The 14103-nt window shown below is 44.0% G+C and overlaps 1 protein-coding gene across 1 annotated transcript in view; it reads right to left on the bottom strand.

Annotated features, from left to right (window-relative positions):
* Positions 1-5087: 5087 nt before the first annotated feature.
* The window catches only part of LOC103181484 (lysine-specific demethylase 3A), a 30308-nt gene continuing 21292 nt past the window's right edge, over positions 5088-14103 (bottom strand). Inside the window, exons 16-25 of the mRNA XM_007897997.2 lie at positions 13567-13748; positions 12848-13114; positions 12357-12528; positions 11208-11298; positions 10251-10381; positions 9586-9705; positions 8948-9087; positions 7823-7999; positions 6500-6634; positions 5088-5464 (exon numbers count right to left, since the gene is read on the bottom strand). Of these exons, the coding sequence (XP_007896188.1) occupies positions 5384-5464; positions 6500-6634; positions 7823-7999; positions 8948-9087; positions 9586-9705; positions 10251-10381; positions 11208-11298; positions 12357-12528; positions 12848-13114; positions 13567-13748 (1496 nt within the window). The 3' untranslated portion in view covers positions 5088-5383. The remainder of the gene's footprint in view (positions 5465-6499; positions 6635-7822; positions 8000-8947; positions 9088-9585; positions 9706-10250; positions 10382-11207; positions 11299-12356; positions 12529-12847; positions 13115-13566; positions 13749-14103) is intronic.

Here is a 14103-nt window from a genome sequence, read left to right as displayed (position 1 = left end):
CCATTCTTCATGTGTGTGTTGTAACTGCAGAAAGAGAGAGAGAGAATGCAGCAGTGATTGCAATACAGTGAAAACTCACTCCCCCCGGCTTGGAGTCAGGCTCTGCCACTGTTAACAACAACAACAACAAGCAATTAACAATGGTGGAGCCCAAGGCCGAGCCAGGGGGAGTTAAGCTCTCTGAGACGCTACTCTGTGTGGAGGGCGCTATGTAAGTTCAAGTTGTTGTAGTAACTCGCTAACTGTGAAATCATTTCTTCACACAAGAGAGTTGTGAAAATGGACTACACCTCAATGTTGTAAAAGCAGAATTTAAGATTTTTTTTAAGAAAAAGTTTGTGTGATGAACCAAATAAAGGTGGTAAGGGAGAAAAGGTAATGGATTAAAGGTTCTAATAAACTTGTAGAACAATGCTTGAAGGGCTGAATGTCCGTCCTCTCCCCCCAGAAGAATTCTGCCAGTGAATACAGCAGTAAAGTCACTACACCTTGATGAGGATTACCTACTTTATAATAAATTGTTTCACGACATCAGAATTGCAGTGTGATGCATTAATTACCACTGGTGCTAATTATCAGTTATCACATAGTCCACCTGGTCAATGTGACTACAGATGTAATTCTCTCCCTTCGATCCCACCCCACTGCAGGAATGGGTTAGGGCTGAAGCCAGCATTTGACCAGCTGACTCATGGGTTGCTGGATTAGCTCCAACCAGTTTTGTTGCTGAGCTAAGGCAGTGCTGTTTTCATGGGACAATAAATCCAATGGCTGCTGAAACACATTTTAGGCCCAAACATTGCAATATTCAGGCCAGACAGCAACAAGGTGGCACTTTCTGTGATATAATTATCACCAGTGTTAAGTGAACATCGCAGGTCACAATTTTTACCCCTATATTTCTTGCAGTTACACTGCTACAATTTGATATATAAACCTGAACTCATAACCCCAATTACAACAACTTTTATACATCTCAAGCAACTCCCAGGCGGGGTGAAACCGTGGGCATGTTTCCTTACTCTGCATGCCTTGGTTTATCAAGCGTTAAGTAGGAACTTGGTTAGTTAATTAGCTAACACTTTATGGGTGTAATAATTCTTCAAAAAATAATGTGGTCACTCATTCCAGGATGGTGGGACACTGCTGTGTGCAGTTGGCTGCTGTGTTTCACCACAAAATATAGTCAATTGAATTTATAATTTATACAATTTCTGTGCAACATTTTGAGACATCTCAATGGTGTGAAAAGGCTCTATTAAATGCAATGATTATTATATAGCATCCTTCATGCAGGGCAGCAAGTCAAAGCACTCAAGGTTATAGTAACACTAGTCAGTACATTGCACATGGGTACCAGTGCACCAGTCTACAACTACTTGGACTGAATAGAACTTTCACATGAAGTATGAGGATTTTAACCAAAAGTAGAAGATAGGGTTTTGAGGGATTCAGCACCTTGGGACGTCCTCTGAACATGGAAAGTGCTATACAAATGTAATTTGTTATTTTTAGTGAATTCCATTGAGCAGATACATATTGCCTGAGCTCTGGCTGACAGGATAATGGACATACAGCAGGCCTGAGCTTTGAAAGTTCACACACCAAAAAAAAGAAAACTTGCAATTGGGATACACTTTAATTTTTACATTAAAAAAACACATTGGCAACTTTAAGGCTTCTACAATGAGTTGCAAGGATAAACAGCAGATTTGAAATGGGTCTTGCGATCATATATATCCAGTTTCACACCTAGAATCCACATTGGGAGCTTTTCTGTATCCTTAGTTAAAGTCCAGGTATGAAACAGATTCTATACCACAGCTTAAAATTGGTGGCATCTTCATCAAGTACCATTATACAGTCACTTTACAAATTAATACTATAAAGGAATGTTAGTTTTTAAAAAAATGTAACCTCATTGAGCAACAAACTGCACGTGGCTTTATTAACAGCAACATGTCATGTACAATTTCTACGTTTAAACCTTTCAAGTGGAAACAAGATACAGTATAATTTTCAAAACTAGGCTGCTACTCAAAGTCCATCTACCTCCAAATACATAAAATATCAGGACCAATATTGCTTTTCCAGAATGGGATGGGAGAAAAATGAGGGAAGAGAGCAATGATGGTAAGAGCACTATTTGGAGCAAATTTGCTAAGGATGAGTTAGTACATTCAATGTCACGATGGACCCCAAGGTAAGAACAGGCAAATGCAGGCACTTCCCATTTGAGGTATCTGAGATTGCTAAAGATAGATTGGCATTGGTAAGAAACCACAAAACCTTTATGTGGAGAGCAATCATCCTTCACACACCGCTGGACAGGAATTTCTTTGTGTAGATGGGTGCATGGAATTCTCAGTTTGTTTTGGATACTCTTGGGCATGGTGATGGGCTTACTGCATGTATCAGACACCCAGCTGACCCCAAAAAAACACGTAGTTATGAAAAGTCTCAAGCCTGGTTTCTTTTTAAATATAGTTTAACTCATTGCTAAGAAGGTCCCTTAGCAAACCTCAATTAAAAACTTCATGGTCATGAAATATACAGTCTGATGGGATTTTCACCTCACGTGAAAGGTGAAGCAGGCTAGGAACAAGCACATTTTCTGCTCTGCAGTCAGCAGCGTCTAATATTCTTAAGGAAACCAGAGATACGCAAGGCTGACTTGCAGGAACTCTACTCTGACACAATAGAGATCCTGTGGGATGGTGAAAATGTACTTCAGGTTAACTGCGCTGAGTTTGCACTCATATTCCTTAATTAAGAAATCCACCTTAATTAGAATTGTCAATATCAGAGGTGCCTCTTGAGTGCCTTGGAACGCAGGGCCAATCAAGCAGCCTTCCTTATCCAACGCTCAGCTTTTCTCACAGACCATTCATTGAACAATCAGGATTGTTGAGAGCTGTGTAAAATGTGAGCAGTTATATTCTGTGGTCTCGCATTCATTGGAACGTGGGTTAAGATTGCTCACCCATCCCCCAAGGGGCCTCAACAGCTGTCAGTAACTCCTCTTGAGTGAAGGAGCTTTTAACCCCAGTAAACTGGAACCCTCACATGTGGGAAATGACGATTCACAAATTAAAATAATCAAGTGGTCTAGACTCCAAGTACAGGGTGTCCTGTTAACATCACCCCCCCCCACCCCAAACTACACAACAGCAATACGAGACCCCAGAGGACCGGAAACAAGCTGCCAGAGATGCATTTTGCTTCTTCACTCCATCCATGTCACAGAAGATGTCACACACATGGTGCCAGATCATTATCTGGCATGAAAATGATGGCGCTGACACACAGATCCTCTGGATGTCTGAATAGTTAAATAGTTGTACTGAATACAATTAAGCACTTCTTCTAAATACAATTATCATCATTCTTCCACATGTTTCAGTTGTTGCATCATTCACTTTACAGTATATTCTGTGAAGCACTTTTGAGACGTCTCAACGACATGATAAGGCGCTATATTAAACACAAGTATTATTATGGTCAGTGCATTGCAGGAAAAAAAAATGGGGTAACATGGTTGTGGACACCTTGTACAACAGAACCTCAATACAGGCATTTAGGTAATGTATTGTAAAAATCTTTAAATCTACTGATAAAACCAGCCATTTCTAGCAAGTTCATCATTTCCTTGTAGAATGATGCCATTCAACTCAAATCATACATTTTAAAAAAATTTGAAAAGACACCACTTTAATATTAAGAGGTTTACTTGCGAGTCCTGAGTAATCAAAAAAATTCAATTCACCAGCTTAATAGTTTCTCCTTTTCATTCATCAAAACGTTTTTAAAAAAGGCAATTCACATCAAATCCTCTGGAAATGTTACAGGCCACAATTAAAAAGACTCAAAGAAACTGAATCCCTTTTTATTGATGCGTGTTCTATGCAGGGGTTCAGGGAAGTCAAAAGAAAAAAAAACAGGGATCCTTCACACAATCTCCTAACACTTGCCCAAAGTCTCAAGAACTTGTTAAAGTAAAAGCCAGTAAACAGCTGGTTATAACCTGGGCCAATAGAAAAGTGCAGAAACGTTTACCAAAAATTGAAGGGCATTTGGCAAATTGTGTGGAAGGTTGGGAGGGTGTTGGTAAATTTTGCAGGGAAATGTGGAGGGTTGATTGGTGCTATTGAGAGGCATTTTGTGAAACAATCCAGATTATTAAAACTATAGGCATATATTTCCTGAACATGCAGTTGTTTAAAATATTAAACATGTTAATTTGAATAGGACAGCACTTATCAAGAATTGGTTGCAGGAGCTTAGTTTAGGTTGAAGGCCTGCTCACGCCCAGTGTGTACAGGTTTGTAGCGGAGGGGCTATTTGTAGGATCTTTGTAGCAGAGGAGGGTGTTTGTAGTGGACTCCACAGAAAAAGTGCAGCCACGCTTTTCTATTTGCCCAGGTTATAACCGAGTGCACTCCTCTTTAAGAAGCGAGCCCCAAATTACTTTGCAACAACATGGGGAAAAAGCTATTGTCACTTCTATTGTGATCTATATCTGCTCATCCCAAAGTACAGTTGTGTGCCACTGTGTACACACACACACACACACGCACACAATTACTTATGCATCTAGTTTTGTTTGTTGCCCAAATAGATTTGTTCTTTCTCCAGTCAAGTCAAAGATGTATTACCAAATGATGGATTTGATCTGTCCATCACTACATAATTGGTCTTTGGATTTTTTTAAAAAAAAACAGAAAATATCACCTTATATCAATCCTCATTTGTTTTCTACTTCCATCTCCCTTTATTGGTTTCCAAACTCCTTTTCTCCCTCTCAAGTCTACAGGGTGTCCACAAAGTCCTGTTACTTCACCATTACAAAACAGTGATATGAGACTATGGAGGAGCTGACACAAGTTGTCAGAGATATTTTTCTCCTCCTCACTCCATCATGTTACGGAAGATGTCGCAACGAATATGGTGACGGATCATTATCTGCCATGAAAATGATGGCAGTCACTCATATGAATCCTCTGGCCGTCTAAATACAGTTAAACACTTGTACTGAATACAATGAAGTACTTCTAAATACAATTATCATCATTCTTCCACATGTTTCAGTTGATCAGAGCACTGTTGAAAAAAAACAGGAGTAACACCCTGTTGGGCACCCTGTACACCCACAGGAGCAAAATAACACAGATTATGAGAAGGAAGGAAGGAAGGAAGGGTATAAAGCTGATAACAAGTGTGTATGTGAGATAGAACCTCAAAAAGCTAGGGTAATCCCACCCCCTGCCAAAAAAAGTTTCCTTGAGCACATTTTCTTGTTTTCCTGAAAATAACTGCCACAATCGCAGGTAACGGTGTACAGTTCAAGGAGTTGAGCTTTCAGTCAATGATGGAGACTTGGGACCTAGGTCTTGAGAAGACTGGACTCGTGAGCTTTCAGCATCCCAACTGCATCCTTCACTGCATGATAGATAATGTTCTTCACCTGCAGACATACAACGACAACATACATTTGTATAGCGCTTTTCAAGTCAGGACGATGCCCTAAAGCACTGGAAGTCAAGGATTTGCACCCGAGCTGGGGATTGGGATCAGGAGTTGTAGAGGGCAGGGCGGTGGGTGACCAAAGGCACAGTCGAAGAGGAAGGTGTTGAGATCGGCTTTGAAGGAAGGAAGCAAGGGAGGAGCAAGGCGAAGGGGCTGCGGGATAGAGTTCCAAAGGGTTTATTTACAACCGCAGAGATAGCTTTTATTATTTTTACTAAGGGACGCAGATCACAAGAGTTGGGGGCCCCAGAGTAAGCAAAGGAGATACCGCTGAGTTAAAAAAAAACTTGGAATGCTTGCTGTTCAATCCTGGCAAGCTTCCTGTTACTTGTCCAGTTGGGACAAGAGCTTGCTGGGCTAATCCGAGCCGAGTGGGAAGATTCCCAACTCCCACTGACTTGTCTGCTCCTTCTGGTGAGCCAGGTTGGCTGGTATGTTATCAAAGCCTTGGGAGTACCAAGACCTCCACACGATTCCAACATTCCACTGCCAGGCATGTCACGTTGGAGCCAGTTCAACTTCAAGGAAACTCCGCTTCCCTCCTCCCTAGGATACTTACTAGTTGGTCATTTTACATCTGATAAACATGGGTTTGAGCCCTCACTAGGTAGGTGGCAGGTACCAGTCTTGCAAGCTTCCTAGAAGGCAACACAGCTTAGCATGAAATGTGTGAGAGCATTGCCACCTTCTTCCTGCTCACAGCTCGGACACACATCACTTCCCAATGAGCAATGGTTCCACCAATTGGAGGCTATGAGCTTGAGCAGCAGTTGCTTACCTCTCTGCAAGCAAAGGAATGTTTTGGACATACTTCCAGAGAACGGGGACTTAGAGGCTAAAGTTTCAGAACACAGGGCGTGGGCAGGACATTAGGGCTGGAGATGACAAAAGTCATGAAGAGAAAAGATCACAAAGGGAAGTTATTTAGAGGATGTTTGTGTAGCTCATTGTGTGTGGCGTTCCTTTGACTCACCTGTAGCTTATCCTCGTGGTTAGTGTGTGTGGTGGACAGGTGCCTGAACTCTTGTGTGAGGCAGAAACAGTGTTTGACATGTTCAGTGGAAACAAAGTCTTCCGCCACTTTGATGCAGCTGTACAAGTTGTGAACCTGTAATAAGTAACACAGCCCTTAAGTACAATGGTCACTTGGGGCAGGGAGTCATCCCACCCAGTTCCAGTTAACCCTGCAAGCCAAAGCCCTAATTTGGAGGGTGTTCCTAGCAGCGGGAAAGCTTGCCAGAGAGTGCTCTCAATGGCAAGCTATGTGGGTTTAGCTGGTTAGACTCCAGCAGTTACCCCGACATACGCCCTGGGGTCGTCATGCCTTGGCTCTTGCCAACCTGCGCCTAATACTCTCTGGGATTTCCATGTGTAGGTGGGATACATGGAATTCTCAGTTTGGTTTGGATACGCTTAAGCCTGGTGATAGGTTTCCGCATGTGTTACCCAGCTGACAAAAAAAGAAACTACAATGGACCAGGTGTAGAGCATCTGGCTGCCCTCTGACACCTTGCTCTATACAAATGTAATCTTGTTGTTGTTGCTGCCCCATTCTTCACATGCGAGGCCAAGAAATGACTTTCAGAGGCTTTCAGTTTCTATCATAGGGAGTCACCATCGCCAAGTGAAGCAAGCCTCTCCCGGTGTCTTAGCCAACAAATCCCCCCAAATAAAAAAATAATCCTTGCATTGATATAGCACTTTATCACATCTTAGAGATGTCTCAAATCGCTTCACAAAATCCATCGTAAAATGAAATGAGTGTATATTTTGAAGTGACCGATTCATTATTATTGTTTTTTGAAGGAATTATTACCCCCGGGAAGTGATCTGTTAATCAACTAAGAACCAGGTTCCTATTTCCTGCTAGGTAAACAGAGGCACGTGGAATAAGGAAACCTGCCTAATGTTTCACCCTGCCCGGAAATCAAACCCAGGTCGCTTGCTTGTGAGGCGAGTGCTCTAACCTTGAGCTACAGGACTCCGCAACTACACTATCTGAGAACCAAGCCCTATCTATTCTTATAATAATAAACATGGCAGCCAATTGCGCACAGCAGTATCCCACAAGCAGTTGTGGATCGAGTGACCAAGATTTTTTTTGGGGGGGGAACCAATCTGCTAATCGACCAAAAAAACAAAATCCTCTCCATTTTTCCCCATCCCTCAGGGAAGAAAAGCAGAAGAGCCAATAAACCCTGCCCCCTCCTTCCCGTATAGTGAAGTTACAGAGCAGCATAGAAACACGCCGGAGGGCAAGTCTCTGCTCAGCTAGAGTGTACAGCACAGCTCTGACCTGGTGAGGAGCTCCTGCTGGTATGAAGACCACATCGCCCAGGAACTGCACTATTGCCCAGCCTTGGACGCCGTACTCCTGGTGCAGCCTCTTGCGTAGAGCTTGGTCCAGGTACCAGCTCTGGTCGTGAATGGGATCATGATCCGGGGGGTTTTCTTGACCTTGTTCCTCTGCCACCTGAGAGAACACAATATACAGTAAACTCCTGATAAATCATTCGTGGCTTAACTTGTCACTACCACTTAAATCATCATGCTGTCACTATTCTGGCCACATTTGATTATATGATATATAGTAATAAATCAATCTTGCATTTGATATAGCTCTTTATCATGTTGTTGAACCGTCTCAATGTGCTTCACAGAATATATTGTAAAGTGGATTGACTGTATATTTTGTGGGCAAAACACTGCAGCCAATTGCACACAGCAGTGTCCCACAAACAGTCATGGATTGAGTGTCATCATACTGTCAATATCCCGGCCACATTTAATTATGTATTTATACATATGCCTGACTTGCCATTCCAGACAACTCACTGAGCTCTTTCCCCTTGGGAGTGACGAGTTATCGGGAGCTTATTGAATTTTTATATAGCACCTTTCATGTCAGGACATCTCCTGAAAGCACCTAAAAAAATTGACTAGTTAGCATTGCAATAAATAACCCTTGAATCTCATAGTGAGCCTATAATGTCAAAACGACAAAGAGTTTCATTATCATCAATTCTAATGGCAGGATTCAGCTCCGAGACTCTACCCCACATCAAGGGAGCTACATACATACAATTTGTTTTGCTGTATTTGTAGGCAAAAAAGGAACATTAATGATGTTTTTACAACTCCCCTAACACGACTCTTCCCCTCCTTTCACCTCCTTTCACTCTATCAGGCATCTGGGATTTTAATGATAGATATACCCACCCCACACATATACATGCCTCAATCCCCTCCCCCCACACACACACCCTCAATAAACAAACACACAAATAGAATTTCGTTGTTTTTCTCTCTCGTGGTGCAGATTCACAAGCTCCATTTTGCTGCTCCTCCACTCCTTCCAAAATTACTGCATCACACATCCACTCCCCACGCGGTTGCTCCTCTCCCCGACTACCACACACACCTTTTTGAGCAGATCTCTGATCTTCTCGGCATCCTTTGCTGAGTAGATGTGCCACAGGGCGCCTGGCCTCTCGCTGCCCTCCACAAAGCGCTCAATGGTCAAATCGTCCACTTCACCGTCTACCATGGTGTTCAACACTTCTGCCAGAACAAAAAACAACCACAGAGTGACCAGGGCTCCAGTGCAGTGCTGGGGGAGCAGTGAACCACTTGCATTAGGAGATGTCGTCCACAAACAAAAATAATAATAATCCTTGCATTTGATTTTGTGTCTGATCCCATCGTTGAGTTGTCTCCAGCGCTTCACAAGATATATACTGCAGAGTGGATTACCCCCGGAAAGTGATCCGCCAATCGACTAACAACAGGCTTCTAATTTACTGCTAGGTAAACAGAGGCGTGTGGAGTAAGGATATTTGCCTAAGGTTTCGCCCCGCCTGGGAGTCAAACCCGGATCATCTCGTTTTTGAGGTGAGCGCACTAACCACGATCCTATGGGACTCCAAATCATATAAAGGAAAAGATCAAATTGTACTTTTCTTCTCAAGAGAGACGTACAAACATAGAACTAGACACAAAGGGGCCGGTGGGATGTGCCAGCCAGGAGAAAGCTCACAGCTTTGGACAACAGGTACTGACCCTCTTCATGGTCAGGCTGCCCGTTCGGGATTCCAACGTAAACCATGACGTTTGCGGCGTCCGACACGTCCAAGTGCAGATTCGTTGTTCCCACCTTCCTGTCCTCGGCCGACAACAACCCTAACAAACCGAGCACAGAGTTAACCTCACAGTCAACAGTGGTACAACATTGAGATACAGCCACAACTTACACCTTCATGCAGCGCAGCATCGCAGCCTTGGCTCTCGCCAACCTGCACACAACGCACTCCATCCGGAATTGGGTAAGCAGGGGGTGTCCCACCAGGGAGAGAGTGCGTATTCCATTCCAGATACAGAGAATACATACATGGATCTCTCAAGCATGGTGATGGGTTTCCACAAGAGTCAAGACACCCACTGACCAAAATATGTCATTGGATAAGGGAGGGAAAGATATTTCTGATAACAATGTTGTAGCAATTGGTGTCTTGTGTGATTCTCTTAAACCACCATTTAGTTTGCTTCCCTCATTGACACTTAATAATGAACACATTCAAGACATGTCATCTACAGTTGTATCACTAGGTGATTCAACACAGCTGGAAGTGCACAGAAAAAATGTGAAAGGCACTCTACAGATGTAATTTTGCTACTGTTGTGCATCGACAAGACAATGAGTTGGAAGAGAACATGCATCCACTAACCGTAAGCATTGTACATCTTAGGACCTAAGTCTGGGCGAACAAAAAAATCTGGCAGCCTCGAGGCCAGGTTCAGTTTGCCGTCTCTCTTTGTGTATTCAGGTAGAGGTAGGTTACGCATCAGATCATCAAACCTGGGGGGGAGGGAAACAAGAGAGAAGGGGAGAGAGAGAGAGAGAGGGACAGAGAGGGAGGGGAGAGAGAGGCACACACATGCAGAAAAAGGGAGAGGGAGACAAACACACAAAATACACTTATTAATTTGATAGAATCATACAATGTTATCCCCAGAAAAGGGGATATTCAGCCAGTCATTCTGTACATTTTTCTCTACGTGAACCACTGAATGTAATGGTTCTTCATCTCACTTCCCCTCACCTTCTAATATTCAAACATCTAAATACTCTTTTAAAAATAACTCATTTTATATAAATAAGAAAGAGACACATCCCGGCCAGCAGTTCTGTGGACGATACAGTGGAGACAAATGTACGTCAGTTGTAACTTGTCATTGTGGCTCGGTCACCTCGACTCACTACCCACCCAGAAGCGATGCAAAATAATAAATCCTCCTTACAGTTGACATAACATTTTGGCAAACACACAGATTACTATCACACTATCAAAACATCTCAAAGCATTTCTTAAGATGTGCTGTATAGTGTAGTGATCGTCTTTTGTAGATAAACTCAGAAGCCAATTTACACAGTTTGTCCTTTTTCTTTTCAAACAGTGCTGTGGGATCTTTAACATGTACCTGAACATGGCACAGTTTAACATAATCACATCTGAAACAGCGCCTCCGACAATGCAAGATTCCCACAGTCCTGCACTGAAGCTTCCAAACTCCCTTCCATTTCAAAGAAAGCAAGAGAGAGAAAGAGAAAGAGAGAAAGAGTAAAGGAAAGAGAAATCTTTGTGCCTTTGATGTTGGTACGGCTTGGCCGATAGACCACATACCTGGAGGGCATCATGTCCCTGAAATCCTCCCCTGGGGGCCAATCCTTCAGCTTTAGAGCCATCGGCTCCCCCTCTTCCGTTTTTAGGCGCCCTTTTAAGAAACAAAAGGAAATAGTTGCAATGAAGCAGCATGGTCTGTGATGTTGAAGATATAAAACCTCAACATTACATTGTTCATCTACTTTATTTGTAGATTTAAATAGAAATATAGGGCGACCCCATTACAAAGCACTTGGTTTAGTACCAGTCCTTGTCTAGTGAGTGAACCCAGACTATGTTCAGGCTTCCTGTTGTCCACTGACTGTCCAGCTTCCCCACCTAAACAAATCAACTGCTTCCACTGTGGTCAAGTCACTGCTGATGTCATTCCCTGGGTGCAGGAACAACAACATTTATACAGCCAGCGTCCTTCAGATGCAGCTCAACAGTGTCAGAGTTTGAGGTCAAGCTGGGGAGAGAGGGGAGGTAACCATAGGTCAAAGAGGAAGGTCTTTAGGTACAATATAAAGAGGGCAAGGCAGAGGTAGTGCTGTTTGAGAAGCAAGTGACATTAGAGATGCTAATAATAATAAAAAATAATCCTTATATTTTGTACGGCACCTTTCATGTCAGGAGGACATCCCAGAGCACTTCATGGGACATACTGCAAATTGGAGCAACTGTTTTGTAGCAAACACCCAGCGAGAATCACTTTGTAGTAGACAAGTAAATCCATGGGGGGAAGATAATAATCCTTGCATTTGATACAGCGCCTTATCACATCAGATCAGATCTTCGAAATGTCTCACAGAATATACTGTAAAGTGAATTGATTATATTTTGTAGACAAACAGTCATGGATTTAGTGACCAAATTACTTTTTAGGGTAGGTTTTTTTTATAAAAAGGGATTATTACCCACCCCCCACCAGAAAAGTGATTCGCCAATCAACAACAACCAGGTTCCTACTTACTGCTGAGTAAACAGGCGTGTGGAGTAAGGAAACTTGCCTAAGGTTTTGTATTGCCCGGGAATCTAACCCAGGTCCCCTCGCTTACAAGGTGAGTGCTCTAACCACTGAGCTACAGGACTCCACAAGATGAGTGAAGGCAAGCACGGAGTCTCCCACGCAGTGGCCCTGACTGTCTGACGAGCGGCTACAACACCTACTTGAGATATCTTCAAATCCATCCCAGAAGTCCCGGAGTTTCGCTCCAGCGATGACCGTGTTGCTTCTGCAGTCGACCAGGTCAGCTTCCTGTTCCCCAAACTCCCTGCCGAACGCTCCGGGTTTCCACAGCTCCTTCCGCAGCCGAGTGTGCACACCGGACACGATCACCGGCTAAAGGTGGGGATGGGGGGGGGGGAAGATAGCGAAAGGAACTCATTAGATTAAGAAAATAGCCACACCCACCAAGAAAACTGCACCGGCTGGGACAACGTCAACAGGGATTACACGCACCTAGCTCCCCCCAACCCACACCCAAAGACACCCAGCCACACAGAGAAACTACAGTCACCCACTCAGAGAACCACAGAGACACCCACCTCGATACCCAAATATACCCACACACTCTACCACCCACCCACCCAAAGAACCACAGACACACGCACACCCACCCTCATCCCACCATTAAACCTGTTCTGGCCGCTGCACTTACATGGCCCTGCTTCCAGCATTCCCTGAAGATGTTCCAGTTGTTCCTGTTGCTGGGATCCTGTAAGCACAGCAGCCGCCCTTCACAGTACCAGGTGTGGGGGGTGTCCGACCCCAAAATCACCACCTTGCCGGCCGGGGGCCGGGGCAGCTCTCTGACCTCCCCGGTTCGGATGGGGGGCTTGGGGTGGTCACCGGCCGGTTTGTTTTGCACCAGAGAGGCAAATATATCATCCAGGAGATTGCAGGTGCTCTTTGCTCCAGAGTCAGACTGAGGTTAAAAATAAATTAAAATCATTTAGGAATTAAAATATAAAATCACACCGAGGGGAGAAAGATAAGAGAACGTTAACGCATTACAGTCCCCATAGCTTCCGGGTCGCTACCTGGCAATAAACTTGACCCATCAACGACTGTGCACTTATCGGGTGCATTGAATTATGTGAGCGCAGTGTTCATTATTGATTAAATCGGATTTTATACGGCCTATATAGTTTGCTTGTAACTCTGACTTTGCTCAAGTCATATTAAATGTTATAGCCCTGACTGATACTACTTGTGCGATTTGCTGAATACAAATTTACATTATCCAACCACATTCAGGTTGGGAGGGCCTCCTGAGTGTCCCAAAATACATAGGTAAAGCAATGCCCCGTTCCCTTCGCCATGCAATGCAGGGAGCGGGATGTCTTTCAGATGGAGGTGAGGAAAGATAAGGCTAACCTTTGTGGAGCTGGAGGACAGGAGGTTCCTCAGGGAGCCGGTGGAAGTGCTGCTGCTGGGAGCGAGCGTCAGCAAACTGTTGAAAGTCTGGAGCGGTGCGGAGGGTTTGGACAAAGAGCCCAAGGAGCTGAACAACCCCACTGGCTTGGTCTCGCTCTTCAACGAAGGCAGTTGTGGGCTTTCTGCGTTTTGATACAGAAAAAAAATCGTTTAACCCAATGCTAATGGATAAAACGCCTTGTAGACCTTCACAGCGAAGCGCAGTCAGTGAAACCATGGAAAATCAACAACGATCAGCAACAAAAACAAACAAAGAGTGCCTTTCATGACAGGAGGAAGTCCCAAACCACTGGGCAGTGGAAGGTTTGCACCCGATCAATCAGAACACAACAAAGTCCTGGAGAAACCTGCGAAGCGAGCGATCAGTTCACAAGGAGGAGTCTTAGCCAAACAAAGCAGCCGGGGACTTCAGGTTCAACATCTCACTCGAAGGACGGTGCCTCAGGGTGCAGCGAAGACACACCCGGGCGTAACCAG

The sequence above is a fragment of the Callorhinchus milii genome, unplaced genomic scaffold, assembly GCF_018977255.1.
Source record: "Callorhinchus milii isolate IMCB2004 unplaced genomic scaffold, IMCB_Cmil_1.0 Scaffold1, whole genome shotgun sequence".
Classification (NCBI taxonomy): Eukaryota; Metazoa; Chordata; class Chondrichthyes; order Chimaeriformes; family Callorhinchidae; genus Callorhinchus; species Callorhinchus milii.
This window is presented reverse-complemented; position numbering and strand designations above follow the sequence as displayed.